Source organism: Sciurus vulgaris (assembly GCF_902686455.1).
Source record: "Sciurus vulgaris genome assembly, chromosome: 4".
Classification (NCBI taxonomy): Eukaryota; Metazoa; Chordata; class Mammalia; order Rodentia; family Sciuridae; genus Sciurus; species Sciurus vulgaris.
In genome coordinates, this window is record NC_136464.1 from 15,296,540 (window position 1) to 15,314,719 (window position 18,180).

At 33.7% G+C, this 18,180-nt stretch overlaps 1 protein-coding gene across 1 annotated transcript in view; it reads right to left on the reverse strand.

Annotated features, from left to right (window-relative positions):
- The window catches only part of ATRNL1 (attractin like 1), a 746,355-nt gene that overhangs the window by 582,359 nt on the left and 145,816 nt on the right, over window positions 1-18,180 (reverse strand). Inside the window, 4 exon segments of the mRNA XM_079136646.1 lie at window positions 88-276; window positions 1,953-2,166; window positions 7,614-7,795; window positions 17,633-17,765. Coding sequence (XP_078992772.1) covers window positions 88-276; window positions 1,953-2,166; window positions 7,614-7,795; window positions 17,633-17,765 — 718 coding nt within the window.

The window sequence follows — 18,180 nt, forward strand, 5'->3', positions numbered from 1 at the left end:
AACTTCCTGAAATGTCTTATCCCTCTTTCTGTCACAGAAACATGATTTATGTTGTTAAATAAATAGTCACTCTAGATAAACACTTACGGGAGCAGGTGGCGGTCTGCCACTCCAGACACTGTCCGTATGGAAAGGAGATGATGTAGGCGTTGGAGTCTACGCACCGCCTGGTGCTGCTGCACCACATGCACTCCATGCCATTGCTTGTACAGTTGGCACAAGATGTCCTTAGAGAGCACGGCTTCTTACACGGCCTTGCATTTTGATTTGGGCTAACTGGAATAAATCAGCAATATAATTATTTCATTAATTAAATGCATTTTAACACAAATATATGGGTTTCATTTTGTTATTTATGGAACATTTCAATTAACCAAGTGTGTCATCATAACATGATGTGATACATAAAAATAAAAATCATACATCAATACTACTTAAATTTACCATTAAATTTGAAAATCAATAATTTCTTTAAATTTTAAATCCTTTATAAATAGTATAGTTATGAAAATTATGAGTAGTAATATAATCTGCAACCAAGTTTTTCTATATACTTGATACTATGCATTATTTACTACCCCAGCCACAATTTTTTACATAAATATTCCACAAGTTATCACAGCAAACATCCTGGCAGTGAACTCAGGTCTGACATAAATAAACAATAAAAATACAACTCACTGTACAATCTCTATGCAAATACAATATTCATGACACCCTTAAGATAGTTATTATCTTAAAAAAATAAAAAGAGAACAAAGATATAGAGAACTATGTACTGCTGGTGGGAATATAAAACGTTGCAAAAGAGTATGGCAATTCCTTAAAAACTCAAGAAGAATTACTACATGATTTAATAATTTCACTTTAGACTATGTACCCAAAACAAGTGAAATCAGAAACTCAGATATTTGTGTTTGCACATTCATAGCATCATTATTCACAATAACTAAAAGGCAGAAGCCACCCAAGTGGCTGCTGATGCATGTATAGGTAAACAAAATGTGGTACATACATATAGTAGAATGTTATTCAACCATAAAATCCTGACACACTACAACATGGATGAACTGTGAAGTCACATGCTATGCTAAGAGTAAGCTGCTCACAAAGGTATAAAAACTATCATTCCACAATCTGTGATACTTTAGTCTCAAATTTACCAAGACAAAATTATGCTGGTTTGCAGGCAATAGGCAGGTGGGGAATTGGCAGCTACATTTAATGAGTTTAGAGTTATGATTTTACAAAATAAAGAATGTTTTGGAGATGGATGGGTGGTGATAGTTGTACAACAGTGTGAATGTCCTTAATATCATGGAACTGTACCCTTAAAATAATTAAAATGGTAAGTTTATGTTATATGCATTTACCACAATAAATATTCAAAATTTTATGAGAAGTTACTATTACTTTCTCAATGAAAATCCATTTCAAAAGAGGCAAATGAAATATTTCTTTACTTGACAAGCAAAATATACATCTATAAGATTAAAATGAGTCTCAACTAGTCATTAATCTTAAAGACAAATCTTTTGGGGTTGGAGATATAGCTCAGTTGGTAGAGTGCTAAGTGCTTGCCTTGTATGCACAAGGCCCTGGATTCAATCCCCAGCATGGCAAAAAATAAATTAAAAAAAAAAAAAGACAAATCTTTTAAACACTACTATGATAAATGTAAAAGACATTAGCAAATTAAGAGATTATTGATGTAAGTACAACCATATATTCATAATCACACTATTTTAATCAAGAAATAATTTGTAAAACAATGATTTTATTTTCACTTAATGCTGAGCTAACAATAATTGTGGAATATGAATAAAAATAAATATTAGGGAATCAGTATATCATAAAAAGATAGTGTGAGTTACTTCAGAGTATACCCTGGAAAGAGGTAGTGCACAGAGGACTTCATATTTTAGAGAAATGCTAACTTAAGGAATACTTACCAACAGGTTTTTCACAGACAAGTCCATCTGCCATAGATGTGCAAGGATTTGCTTTTAAGCCTGCGACTGCAGCCCTTTCTAGATATGCACAGAATCCAGAATCATTTGGTTCACCAGGAAGCCACTGTAAAGTGGTATTTGTAAAAGGAGACATGTCCTCCCATCCCCAGTAGGATATATTGATCTTGCGCAAGCCTACCCAAGGAGATACTTTCTGTAAATAGAAAAGAAGGCATTTTTTAAAGTTAGATGTAAAACTACTGCCTCATATACTTCATCAAATAAGAATAAGATTTCAGTTAAAAATTACATTTGAAAATATATAGAACCACCTATGTAGTAGTCACTTTTTAGTACCAAGAATAAATAATAATCCTGGTACATTCTGGAGGATGATGTAGGACACTATTTTAAGCATAGTTTTGCTGTTTATCTACATGTTTAGGGTCATTTATTTAGCCTTTATGAGTCTATTTTCTGTGGAACTGGGATATAAAAGTCTAATTTAAATATCTAACATATGAGGCAAAATCATTAAAAAACTGATCATATTGCTATACTGCTCCTGTCAGTATTATTAGTACTATCAAATTAAAGGTTTAATCAGTTATGAGGTTAAGAATCTAATGATAAATTGTCATTATCTGTATTGTGAAAAACAGAAAACAAAATCAATAAACAGCATAGAATCTAAATGAAGACTTCATGACTTCACAAAAAAAACTGAGAGAAGAGTAGCTGATTCTCCTAATTCAGACCTTCACTACTACAAAGTTCATTTTATGCAACTTTAAACTAATGTAATCCATTTTCATTAATAAAGTCATCAAGAAAACTGATAAAAGCCGATTCTTGTTCTGAAATTATAATAAGTATACAAAATCCACATAAGTATTCTTAATGCTTTCAGTAATATTTTAAACTTAGACTCACATCAAAATCTAGTCTATATTTACATACTTTATTTTAATCATTACTGAGATTTAAAATATGCTGTATCACCTTATGGGTACCCCAAAACAATGATATATTATTGATGCAAGTTACTATCCTCATAACATTCTATTAGATTATAAATACCTCTATTTAAACATATATAATATATACATTTTTTCTAAGATACTAAGCCCATGATATTTATTATCATGTAAAATGGTTTCAAAATTGCATATCATTCTTTTTTTAATTATTAAGTTATGGGGTACCAGGGTAGAAAAAAGATACGTCTCTCCATCTTAGTCTTTAACAATATAAAAATAATATATTTATTCCATTATTTTTTTAATTTTTTTATTTGTAAATGGACACAGTAACTTTAATTTTACATGATGCTGAGGATCTAACCCAGTGCCTCACACATGCTAGGCAAGCACTCTTCCACTGAGCCACAACCCCAGCCCCAAGATATTTATTCCATATTATACAAATGGTCCTAGAGAGTTTTAAAGATAGCTGTAGACCTAGAAATTTGTAAAGTACATAAATACAATGAATTTTACACAGAAATACCCAACAGATATTTCTTGAGTAAAATTAAAGTATCTCATGCATTTTCATTATGACATCTTATAATGCCAATGGAGTACAGTATACATAGTAATTAATCGACAAATTTTTCTAAACAAAGTCCATTAGAATTAAAATGGTTATTTTCTACCATCTGGCAGGATGCCTGATACAGAGATGGTACTTAGTAAATAGTGTTTCTAATTATAAAAATACACATGCTGCTTCACATGGTGTCCTCATGTATTTCACACATTATTCTAAAAGATATTTTGATACTAAGCTATAACATTTTTAAAGTTCTTGGTAATAACAACAGCTGGATAATCAATCCAACAGAGATATTTCAGATTAACGACTGTGTTTCACATTACAGCAATTCTGCCTATACTTCCCAACTATCTATAGTAAAGACAAGTCATTTAAAATGAAATATTACTCCCTAACTCATCATGATAAGATCAGAGAGGAAGAGAAGAAAAACAAAAATGAAGCAGCTGATAAAACATTTAAAGTAACTATTACTCGGTAAATGAACCAGACAGGCAGTTGAAAATGAAAGATAAATTACTATATTATGAAAATTTACAGCAGCACACCATAAATCATTGTAACATTTCATTAGCCATTTCTGATAAGTAAATGATCATTTGACCCAAGATATCTCTTTCAAGTGCATGAATTTGTCGATCTTTATTTGCCAAGGAAGGGTTATCTTAAGTTTATACAACTGCAATGACTCGGGATATAATTCATTTTATATAAAGATACGCCTAATGGAATGTCACCTTGGAGAAGTTTCTACTTTCAAATCCTACTAAAAGCCTGGCTTTCTGATAAAACAAAACGTCCTTCATTTACATAGCATACTAGGCAACAAACTATCAACTCTTAAGTTCATCCCAGATTCAAAATAATTGTTAGCCCAATCTTTGTGATTTATAATAGGAGAGAAAAAATTAGCAACTGACACAAAAAAATTCAAAAATATGCAACTTCTAAAATAGCATATTTCAAAGTTATAATTTAGCAACTAAAAATAATACATTTTCAACTGAAAAATATAATAGAGCTTTAATGCCAAATACTATCCAAAACTCTGAAAATGTGGTTCTGCAAATAATAAGCTCTTCATAAGTAACAGGTATTTACTAGAACTAATTTGCACATATTCCTTGATTATTATGCCTCACTTTTTGTAGTTAAAGACATGAAACTCCTGACAAAAACATAAACAGATCTCAATTTATGTTGTATATTCCATATGCTTAAAAATAAAACTTAAATACCTCAAGGGGTTGGGGCTCAGAGGTAGAGTGCTTACCTGCATTCAATCTTCAGTACCACTTAAAACAAAAAAGCAAAGGGCTGGGGATGTGGCTCAGTGGTAGAGTACTTGCCTAGCATGCACAAGGCCCTGGGTTCAATCCTCAGCATTACAAAAATAATGGAGGAACTTTGGATTATGTAGAAAGAAATGAGAGGGAGGAGGGGTATGAAAAATGGTGGAATGAAACAGACCTCATTACCTTCTGTACAAGTATGATTACATGTACAATTTGTGTACAATGAATCAAAATGTAGTCTGTAAAAAATTTAAAAATCAATAAATAATAAAAATAAATAAGTAAATAGAGTAAAAATCAACAGAATTTTATGGTTTAGGGCTGGGAACTCAGCTCAGTGATAGAGCACTTGCCAAGCATATGCAAAATCTGGGTTTAATTCCCAGTACAACAATAACAACAACAACAAAAACTGTCACATATATCCATGTACACAAAATATTTTTAAAAATCAGTAGGTCCTCCCTATGTCACCACCACATTCAATTTTTTCCTCCAGTCATTAAGCTTGTAGCTCTCAAAGTTAAAAAAAAAAAAAAAAAAAAAAAAAAGTAGGATTTTTCTCCTGCCTCCTTACAAAAATCTTCAAGTGCTACTCCAAGTAGCACTTTGTAGGACTACTCCCAAGTCCTACAAAACTTGACTAAGCCACTTCATAGAAACTCTCCTTAAGTACACATAACTGACTAACTGTAACACCTTCTCTCATCTCCTACCATCCTGTGCACATCTATCATTGCAATTATCATTTTAATATAACTGTGTTTGTCTTTCTCTGTGCTAAAATCTTTGAAAGCAATGATTGTCTTTTTATCTCCACATTCTCAGCAAATGGTAGATTGCCAAGTACTAAAGTTACTTAATAAATGCATACTAAATAAATACCAGTAGGTCCTTCAGAAAAAATAGCTATAGTTCACAAAAAAGGTTTTATGAATCATTGGTAATACAAATTTAATTAGTATATTTTTTATCCTATTAATCACAGGCATAAAAGAAATGTTATAATGCCAACAAATATAGTCAAAATACTTGACTATTTATAAAAGCTAAGGGATATAATTAATATATTCAATTAATGAGGCAGAGAGCTTTGGACTTGAAGATTAAAATTAACATTAGAAATTATATTATCCACTATTGTTTTTTTTTGGGGAAATATACATGTTAATACCATATTGTTCACTATTGGTTTTTTTGAGAAATATACATGTTAATACTACCACAAAAATTAGGATAGGCAGTAACAGTGAACTGAATGTCTTTATAAAAATTTTAATTGTTTATCATAAAAAAATTAGAACACTAGTCTAGGGCAAATAGTTTCCTATAATCAATTCCAATATTAACTATCCATCAAATAAATCCATTTAGTTACCTAATAATTAATCTTCTAAATAATGATTCTTGGAGATAGTAGTAATAGCAGTTCTGGGAACAAAAATAGAAAAATAATGTACCATAAATGGAAATAATTATGATGATCATAGTAAATATTCAAAAAATAAAATGTATCTTTAAATGCAACATCTCATTTATTACTCATAATTAATAGTCCAGATAGATATGATTATTATCCTAGTTTACAAATGAGCAACACAAAATTGGGGAGGTTAATGTGTTACTAAGTTTCAGAGATACTGTCCAAGATGCTGCTTAAAATCAGCTATATCAATACAGCATTACTTAAATGTTACAACAGCAAGTAACTACTAATATCTGTTCTGAAAAGTTTCATAATGTATTTATTTCAACTAATTCTGGCTCTGGGTCAAGTCTTAAACAGGCAATATAGGAACTTTGTAGTTCTTTATTAAATAACTGGGTTCAACTACTTCACATGACATCATTACCTACGACAAAGTCTACCTCTTGAAAATCAGATACTAAAATTTTGCACTCAACTCTTCCTGTGACTCCATTTATGAGGCAAAAATATAAAACACTTAATTCTCTAAGCCTGCCAATCTTTTCTATGTATTTGAAACAAATGTTTTCCTCAGACCTTCTCATGTAAAAGAACTAAATATTTTCAGTAAATAAGGGTAAAAATTAAAATTAAGGAACAACTATCCTACATATAAAATTATTAAAACAGTTTTTATCCTTTTAGGTATTTTAAATGTCACTCACTAAATATTTATTCACAAAATATTATACTCTCTTTTATAAAATACACTGCAGTCACTTTCATTTTGAAAGTATTAACTTCTTTAGATCACATTACATTTACTGTAAGGTAATAGATAAAAGCTACCCAGATATAATGTTCATCTTTACTTTTTCTAAAATATTCCATATTATACATTTTTGTGAATTTCAGTTTAGTTTGTGACTTTTACTGTATCATATTTTCATTATGAACATATAAGTTTTTTCTTGATTTTTTTTGATTAATAGCTATTTGTTTTCATAAAGCTATACCAACACAGCATTATTTAAGTGTTGCCACAGCAAGTAACTAGTAATATCTGTTCTGAAAAGCTTCAAACCAAAATCATCTCTGCCACACTATACAGGGTAGGATTAATTCTTAAATTATATGTACACGTTAAGAGTATGTATTCTTACGAGATCACTTCTTGGTAAAGGAGTATAGTGCCTTAGTATATAAAACATGAGATAAGTAACTTATTACCAAATACACATACAGAATCAATCCCTGCCTGTTTGCATTTGAAAGCAATTCCACTTCCACTTCTAGGATATAGTAAGAATGCATTTTTAAAAATAAGGAGAATGAATCATTTCCAAGAATATGGGATCATGACAGCACAGTTCCATAATATTAACAAGTACAAATGGTTACCTGTTGTGTATACTTCTGAATTTCATCCAGAACAAATTCTACTTCTTTGGAAGTCGTTAATGAAGCAAGGTTTCCACTAAGATTATAGCAATAAAGTTTTGCATTGTCATAACTTTCTCTACTGGAGTTGATTTTAAGACAAGCATCCCCAATATGACTCCATCCTTCTCCACAAAGATGAGCTGGTCAAAGAAAAAATTTATCATATTATTAAAGCACATGTATTTTTCAATTATTTCAAAACTGTACATATAACTTCTATACCATTTACATAAAACATTTTAAGTATCTCAATATAAAATTTGTCTAAGAGTTTGGTGGAGAATGAAAACAGAAGATCCTATTTTTTCCTTAATTATTAAACAAGATCAGCTATAGCTCTACAACATTCATTAAAATGTATTGATAGCTTGCTAGATTTTCTGTATAAAGTCTAGCATATTGGCATATGATACCTCAATAAACAAAATCACTACTATATTTATATCCTGAAGTCCAATTTACAAAAGCCAAGATCACCTTAAGAGGAAAAAAAAAAAAAAAAAAAAAAAAACAGCACATAACAAAAGCAATTTCAAATTCTATGTATGAGGCTAATTGACCTCCAAATCTAATTTCCCGAGCCCAGGTATACTACTTTCACATAAATTAGGTTCTTTGATTCTTTAAGTATGAGTAGACCATTTCATTTCACTTATGTTTCATAAGAAAAGTCACAAAAAAGCTATAATTTTTGCTTTCTAGAGTCTATTTTTACATAGTTCTTCATGTTTTACTAGAGTTTAAATACACTATTCAGCAATAGTTTACCCACAATATACTGAACTGAACTTTAAATAGCACCTAGTCTCTAAAACACAGGTTATACATACATCCTAAAGTTATGCTCTAGAGTGTGCTAATTAACAGTGCAGTGTTTCATGAACACACTGGTCTATTCAGTAAGACTTTTAGGCTCCATATCACATGACATAATTACCTATGACAAAGTCTACCTCTTGAAAATCAGATACTAAAAATTAAACACAGCTGTGTCTCTTACCATTTATGAAAGGTCTTATGCACTCCTGCAACTCTTAGAAACTGTTCTAAAGCAGCAGTTCTCAAATATTTTAGTTTTTCACTCTTAAAAATCTCTGAGGGTCCCACAGATCTTTCTTAATGGATGTTATAACTATAGATTTTGATTATATTAACAATGATAATTTTACAAATACATCATTAATTCAGAGTAATCATTTTAAATCCCATTACAAATGTACTCTTCCAGATATCCCCCAATAAATTATAATTATTAACTAATGTCTATTGGGTATGACCTTGCTTTCATTTGAGATCACATGTGCATCAGTCTTCTGGTTTTAAAGAAGATGAACTACTAAATCACGTTTGCTGAATTGTGCTTTTTTTTTTTTCCCTCACCTTACTGAATCAAGGAAGGATTTGGATTATTTTTGCCTCTTCATTTTTTTCAATGAAACCAAAATAACTGATTGACAAATCATACAAAAGAAACAAATCAATGGGTCTTTGAAGCTAAATTAAGTTATACTAATAAACCAAATATTTTTATTTGGCTTTTATAGTATTAAGCATCAACTCAGCTATGGGATTAAATGGAAAGCAGTTAATTTTTTTAATAAATTTAGTGAGAAAAATTCAAATTGCCTAGTTCATATGAGATTGATGGTAAAAAAAAAAAATGCAGTTCACCAGTTTTCATGGAAAAATGCTCTAGATACTAAGTCCACTATTTAGAGCATTTACTTATTGAGATAAGCTGAGTGGTAACCAAATGAGCTATAACCAGTTGCCTGTTTGAAGAGTTACTGTATATACAAAGTAACATTTTATTCCTGGGGAATGAGAAGTGGGTGCTACCAAAGGTTGTTGTTTTTTCCAAACTTCTAGTGATAACCAAATTACTTTCTGATTGAAGCACTCTTCCTTTAAACATATACATTTTTTCAGGTGAATTTCATTTTGGTCCAGAATTTTGTCTTTTAAAGGAGACGCTGAAGAATTATTATTGACCTAGATGTTAATTTTTGTAGTTTAACTGTTAAAGATCAATATGACTTCCAAGGTTTTCATGTCGTCTCATTATAGCTTTATAAATCCTGCCTACTGAATTAATATTCTCTAATTTTCACAAAATAACAACATATGCACATACTACTATTTAAAAGCTTTAAAGGTCAGTGTATAAGCAAAATTCAAAATTTGAAGAAATAGTCTACTATGGTTTTGAGTATGTCCCCCAAGAGTTCATGAGTTGGAAGTGTTGTCCCCAGTATGGTAATGTGGGAGGTGCTAGAACTATTAAGAGGTAGAGCTTGCGGGGAGGTGAGTAAGAGGATAGCTCTCAAGAGGGACCCAATTAGTTTCCACAAGAGGGTTGTTATAAGTTTGTTTGGCTCCTCCCCAATCTCTCTCTCTCTCTTCTCTCATTTCCTTTCTTGCCATGTGATCTCTCTGTCTCACATGTGTTCTTCCTCATTTGTCATAATATAACATATAGAAGGGGAAACTTACAGGCTAAACCTAGGGAGTTGCCTGCTCTTGAAATTTCAGACTCCAAAACTCTATTTAATACATTGCCCAGCCTCAGATATTGTTAGGAAAACAGAAAACAGACTAATACAGATTATAAAATCTCAATAACATTTTTAAAAGCAAATTTTTGAGTCTTCCCCAGGTAGCCCTGATCCCCTCCGGCGGCGGGCTCCTTCCACGGCCAGCTTCTCAGAGCAGGCCGCCCAGTGAGAGCATTTCTGCACAGAGCCAGCTCCAAGTCCCGGAGCCAACAGCGAGTTCCGCCCCGCAGGCAGCTTCAGGGACCAGGGCAGGGCAGCCAGGGACTTCCCCAAGCAGCCCTGCTCCCTCCAGTGGCAGGCTCCTTTCATGGTCAGCTTCTCGGAGCAGGCGGCCCAGTGAGAGCCTTTCTGCACAGAGTGAGCTCCAAGTCCCGAAGCCAGCGGTGAGCTCTGGCCTGCAGGCAGCTTCTGGGACCAGGGCAGGGCAACCAGAGACTTCTCCAAGCAGTCCTGCTCCCTCCGGCGGCAGACTCCTTCCACGGGGCGATCCAAGATGGCGGACTAGAGGGTGAATGCATCTCCTGTCGCTCCAGAACCCAGGATTCAAGAAGGGGAGGCGCTGAGAGACTTGGACTAACATAGAGCCACGGGGTGAGTCTCCCCAACCGGGTGAAGCTCGGCCCAGGCGGCAGGCCTGGACAGGGGCGGCTTCTCAGAGAAGAGCAGGGCAGCTAGAGTCTTCCCCAGGCAGCCCTGCTCCCTCCAGCGGTGGGCTCCTTCCACAGCCAGCTTCTCGGAGCAGGCCACCTAGTGAGAGCTTTTCTGCACAGAGCCAGCTCCAAGTCCCAAGCCAGCAGCGAGCTCCAGCCTGCAGGCAGCCTCTGGGACCAGGGCAGAGAAGCCACAGACTTCTCCAAGAAACACTGCTCCCTTCAGTGTCAGGCTCCTTCCACAGCCAGCTTCTCGGAGCAGACAACCCAGTGAGAGCCATTCCTCACAGAGCCAGCTCCAAGCCCTAGAACCAGTACCAGGCTAGGGACAGCTTTCTACGAAAGTACTGCATTATCACGTTCCTCCAAGACTTCAGGCTACTGAAGGCTGGGAGGTGATATACTGTAAATCTACAGGGACACTATAAGCAAATAGAAGAAATCTGCACTATCTCAGAGTCCCACTGACATCTGACCAATAATGAGAAAACAAGGGAAGAAAATGTCCCAAACAAACGTAGATACTACATCAATAAAACCCAATGACAGCACAGCAGAAGAAATGTCAGAAAGGGAGTTCAGAATGTACATAATTAAAACAATCAGGGAAACAAATGAGGAGATGAAAGAGCAAATGCAGGCATTGAAGGAGGAGATGAAAGAGCAAATGCAGGCATTAAATGATCGCACCAATCAACAGTTAAAAGAGCAAATACGGCAGCAAGAGATCATTTCAATAAAGAGAGATACTGAAAAAAAAAAAAAAACAGAAATCCTTGAAATGAAGGAAACAATAAACCAAATGAAAAACTCCATAGAAAGCATAACCAATAGGATAGAACACCTGGAAGACAGAACCTCAGACATTGAAGACAAAATATTTAATCTTCAAAACAAAGTTGACCAAACAGAGAAGATGGTAAGAAATCATGAACAGACTCTAAAAGAATTATGGGATATCATGAAAAGGCCAAATTTAAGAATTATTGGGATTGAGGAAGGCTTAGAAAAACAAACCAAAGGAATGAACAATCTATTCAATGAAATAATATCAGAAAATTCCCCAAATCTGAAGAATGAAATGGAAAACCAAGTACAAGAGGCTTATAGGACTCCAAATATACAAAATTACAACAGACCCATACCACATTATTATGAAAATACCTAACATACAAAATAAAGACAGACTTTGAGAGGCCACGAGAGAAAAGAAACAAATTACATTCAGGGGGAAACCGATAAGAATATCAGCAGAGTTTTCAAAATCCAGACCCTAAAAGCTAGAGGGGCCTGGAACAACATTTACCAAGCCCTGAAAGAAAATGGATGCCAACCAAGAATCTTATACCCAGCAAAACTTACATTCAGATTTGACAACGAAATAAGATCCTTCCATAATAAACAAAAGCTAAAGGAATTTACAAAAACAAGGCCGGCATTACAGAACATTCTCAGCAAAATATTCCAATGAGGAAGAGATGAAAAACAACGATTCAAATAAGCAATGGGAGGAATTAGCCTAAAGGAATAGCCAAATAAAGGAGAAACCAAATCATATCAAAAAACAAAAATGAGTCAAATGACTGGGAATACAAATCATATCACAATAATAACCCTGAATGTTAATGGCCTGAACTCATCAATCAAAAGACATAGAAAGGCAAATTGGATTAAAAAGAAAAATCCAACAATATGCTGCCTGCAAGAGACCCATCTCATAGAAAGAGATACCCACAGACTAAAGGTGAAAGGATGGGAAAAAACATACCATGCACATGGACACAGCAAAAAAGCAGGATATCCATCCTCATTTCAGATAATTTGCACTTCAAGCCAAAACTAGTCAGAAGGGATAAAGAAGGACATTACATACTGCTTAAGGGAAGCATAAATCAGCAAGACATAACAATCATAAATATCTATGCCCCGAACATTGGCTCATCCATGTACGTCAAACAAATCCTTCTCAATTCCAGAAATCAAATAGACCACAACACAATAATACTGGGCGATTTTAACACACCTCTCTCAACGCTGGATAGATTGTTCAAACAAAAATTGAATAAAGAAACCACAGATCTCAATAACCTAATCAACAATTAAGACTTAACCGACTTATACAGAATATACCATCCAACAAAGAACGAATACACTTTCTTCTCAGCAGCACATGGATCCTTCTCTAAAATAGACCATGTTTTATGCCACAAAGCTATTGTTAGCAAATACAAGAAGATAGAGATACTACCTTGTACTCTATCAGATCATAATAGACTGAAATTAGAAATAAATGACAGAATAAAAAACAGAAACTTCTCCATTACTTGGAGATTAAATAATACACTATTATACGATGAATGGATAAAGAAGACATCAGGAGGGAAATAAAAAAAATTCTTAGAAGTAAACGAGAACAAAGACACATCATATCAAAATCTCTGGGACGCTATAAAAGCAGTACTTAGAGGAAGATTTATTTCATGGGGCGCATTCAACAAAAGAAGTAGAAATCAACAAATAAACGACTTAACACTACAGCTCAAAGCCCTAGAAAAAGAAGAGCAGACCAACACCAAAAGTAGTGGAAGACAGGAAATAGTTAAAATAAGAGCTGAAATCAACGAAATTGAAAGAAAAGAAACAATTGGAATAATTAACAAAATAAATAGTTGGTTCTTTGAAAAAATAAACAAAATTGATAAACACTTAGCCACACTAACAAAGAGAAAGAGGGAGAAAACTAAAATTACTAAAATTCAGAATGAACAAGAAAATATCACAACAGGCATGAGTGAAATACAAAACATAATTAGAAGCTATTTTGAAAATCTATACTCCAACAAAACAGAAAACCTCAAAGATATCAACAAGTTTCTAGAGACATATGAATTACCTAAACTGAACAAGGAGTACATACACAACTTAAATAAATCAATTTCAAGCAATGAAATAGAAGAGGTCATCAAAAGCCTACCAACAAAGAAAAGTCTGGGACCAGATGGATTCTCAGCCGAGTTCTACAAAACCTTTAAAGAAGAGCTCATTCCAATACTCCTCAAAGTATTCCATGAAATAGAAGAAGAAGGAACCCTCCCAAACTCATTCTATGAAGCCAATATCACCCTGATACCTAAACCAGACAGAGACACATTGAGGCAAGAAAATTTCAGACCAATATCCTTAATGAACATCGACGCAAAAATTCTCAACAAAATTTTAGCAAATTGCATACAAAAATATATTAAAAAGATAGTGCACCATGATCAAGTGGGTTTTATCCCAGGGATGCAAGGTTGGTTCAACATCCGGAAATCAATAAATGTCATTCACCATATCAACAGACTTAAAGTTAAGAATCACATGATTATTTCGATAGAAGCAGAAAAAGCATTCAATAAAATACAGCATCCCTTCATGCTCAAAACACTAGAAAAAATTGGGGTAGTGGGAACATTCCTTAACATTGTAATGGCCATCTATGCCAAGCCCATGGCCAACATCATTCTAAACGATGAAAAACTGAAAGCATCCCCCCTAAAAACTGGAACAAGGCAGGGATGCCCTCTTTCACCACTTCTATTCAACATCATCCTTGAAACTCTAGCCAGCACAATTAGACAAACCAAAGAAATTAAAGGGATATGAATTGGAAAAGAAGAACTCAAACTATCCCTGTTCCCTGATGACATGATTATATATTTAGAGGAACCTGGAAATTCCACCAGAAAACTTTTAGAACTCATAAGTGAATTCAGTAAAGTAGCAGGTTATAAGAACAATGCTCATAAATCCAATGCATTTTTATACATAAGTGATGAATCTTCAGAAAGAGAAGTTAGGAAAACTACCCCATTCACAATAGCCTCGAACAAAATAAAATACTTGGGAATCAATCTCACAAAAGAGGTGAAAGACCTCTATAATGAGAACTACAGAACACGAAAGAAAGAAATTAAAGAAAACCTTAGAAGATGGAAAGATCCCCCATGTTCATGGATAGGCAGAATTAATATTGTCAAAATGGCCATACTAACTAAAGTGCTAGACAGATTCAATGCAATTCCAATTAAATCCCAATGATTTACCTTACAGAAATAGAGCAAGCAATTATGAAATTCATCTGGAAGAATAAAAAACCCAGAATAGCTAAAGCAATCCTCAGTAGAAAGAGTGAAGCAGGGGGTATCGCAATACCAGATCTTCAACTCTATCACAAATCAATAGTAACAAAAAACGGCATGGTATCGGTACTAAAATAGACAGGTAGATCAATGGTACAGAATAGAGGACATGGACACAAACCCAAATAAATACAATTTTCTCATACTAGACAAAGGGGCCAAAAATATGCAATGGAGAAAAGATAGCCTCTTCAACAAATGGTGCTGGGAAAACTGGAAATCCATATGCAACAGAATGGAATTAAACTCCTATCTCTCACCTTGCACTAAACTCAACTCAAAATGGATCAAGGACCTCGGAATTAGACCAGAGAACTGCAGATTATAGAAGAAAAAGTAGGTCCAAACCTTCAACTTTTTGGCTTAGGATCAGACTTCCTTAACAGGATTCCCATAGCCCAAGAAATAAAAGCAAGAATCAGCAACTGGGATAGATTCAAACTAAAAAGCTTTCTCTCAGCAAAGGAAAATATCAGTAATGTGAAGAGAGAGCCTACAGAGTGGGAGAATATCTTTGTCACTCATACTTCAGATAGAGCGCTAATTTCCAGAATCTATAAAGAACTCAAAAAACTCTACACCAAGAATACAAATAATCCAATCAACAAATGGGCTAAGGAAATGAACAGACACTTCACAGAAGAAGATGTACAAGCAATCAACAGATATATGAAAAAATGTTCAACATCTCTAGTAATAAGAGAAATGCAAATCAAAACTATCCTAAGATTCCACCTCACCCCAATTAGAATGGCAATTATCAAGAACACAAGCAACAATAGGTGTTGGAGAGGATGTGGGGAAAAAGGTATACTCATACATTGCTGATGGGGTTGCAAATTAGTGCAGCCACTCTGGAAAGCAGTATGGAGATTTTTCAGAAAGCTTGGAATGGAACCACCATTTGACCCAGCTATCCCACTCCTTGGCCTATACCCAAAGGACTTAAAATCAGCATACTACAGAGATACGGCCACATCAATGTTCATTGCTGCTCAATTCACCATAAGCAGATTGTGGAACCAACCTAGATGTCTTTCAATTGATGAATGGATAAAGAAACTGTGGCATATATATATACAATGAAATATTACTCTGCCATAAAGAATAATAAAATTATGGCATTTGCAGGCAAATGGATGAAGTTGGAAAATATCATGCTAAGTGAGATAAGCCAATCTCAAAACACTAAAGGACGAATGATCTCACTGATAAGCAGATGATGACATATAATGGGGGGTGGGAGGGGTTAGCGTTAGGGTTGGGGTTAAGTTTAGGGTTAGGGTTAAGGAGAGGGGCAAGAATGGAGGAAGGAAGGACTGTATAGAGGGAAAATAGGGGTGGGAGGGGTTGTGTGGAAGGAAAAAAATAACAGAATGAATCAAACAACATTACCCTATGTAAATTTATGATTACACAAATGGTATGCCTTGACTCCATGTCAGAGGAACAACATGTATCCCATTTGTTTACAATAAAAAATAAATAAGTAAATAAAATGCCTACCAACCAAGAAAAGGCTAGGATCAGACAGATTCACAGCTGAATTATACAAGAACTTCAAAGAACTAATATCAATTCTCTTCAAAGTATTCCATGAAATAGAAAAGGAGGGAACTGTCCCAAACTCATTCTATGAAGCTAGTAATCACCCTGATACCAAAACCAGGCAAAGACACATCAATCGAAAAAAACTTCAGACCAATATCGCTGATGAACATTGTTGCAAAAATTCTTAATAAAATTCTAAAAAAAAAAGCAAATTTTTATTTTATCACATTAACTTGTAAGAAAAAGTCTCTTTCAGCCATAAAATGTGATCGACTTTTCCAATTCTTTTTAAATTAAATCATTTCAGAAACTTTTAATGGGAAAAAAATGGGCTAGAGACAGGCAAAAGGTAAACAAAAATAAAACACCCAATTAATAGTTACAACACTGCCATTTACAAGACATGAGGTTTTGAGTAAGTCATTTCACCACCATGTGTCTAAATTTATCTGTACAACAAAAAGATGGACCTCATTAAACACTTCAATTAGTTTTTTTTTTTTTTTTAATTTTCTGACTTTATCTTTCAGATTCAAAGGAAAAGTACTTGGGATCTACTAATAATACTAACTGTTAAAATAAAATGTAATCACTTAAAATGAGCTTTGCTCTGGATTGTACAATTTAGAATCTCATAAAAATAAATAATATTTATTACAATATCATAGTTCATAAAAAATAGAGAAAAATATCCACTGAATTTTTTAAATAAAGCGTACTTTAAAATCAAATCAAATATGAGAAAATGTTAATAAACATGTTAATGTTATAAAATCTGGATAAGTCTGAGTGCCTATTATTGTCTATGTCATTAAGATATCTTAAATGTAGAGGTATCTGGCAAAGTCCACAGTATAATAAACACAAGCAATCATGAACATCTTGAAGAATTAAAAACAATGTACTATTATGAAACTTTTCTTACAGAAACAATGATGTTATTACTCCACTATTATAATTTGTTTTAATTTAGAAACTTTACTATAATGGTAATCATCTGTAGACTAGAAAACTCATTCACCAAATTTTGAAATTTTTACCTGGTAAAGCCTGGCATTCTTGTTGTCGCTGATCCCACTGACAATTCAAGTTCAGTGAACAGCTTTTACAGCTGGTAAGTTTGTTACAAATCTGTTCATTTCTCACATGACATTTCGTGTAGTTTCTGACAGACTAGAAAATCAAAAGATAAAGCCTGTTGTTTTTCATCAACATATAAGTGAGGATTATTAAACATCAATGTATTTTTTAAAATCTCCTGGTGAACTTTATATTTTTTTTTTATTTTTAGTCATAGATGGACACAGTACCTTCATTTTATTTATTTATTTGGTGCTGCGGATCAAACCCAGTGCCTCATGCATGCGAGGAAAGCACTCTACCACTGAGCCACAATCCCAGCCCATCCTGATAAACTTTAAACACAGATTTCCATCCAACTCCAAATCCAATTTGATTAAATCAGAATTCTCTTACTTATGTCATTCATTTATTAAATTAAATCTGGTACTAAGTTGCTTTTATACATAGTGCACTGCAAGCTAACTTGGTAAGTAAGCAAATTGCAAATTACTTCAGAATATATTCT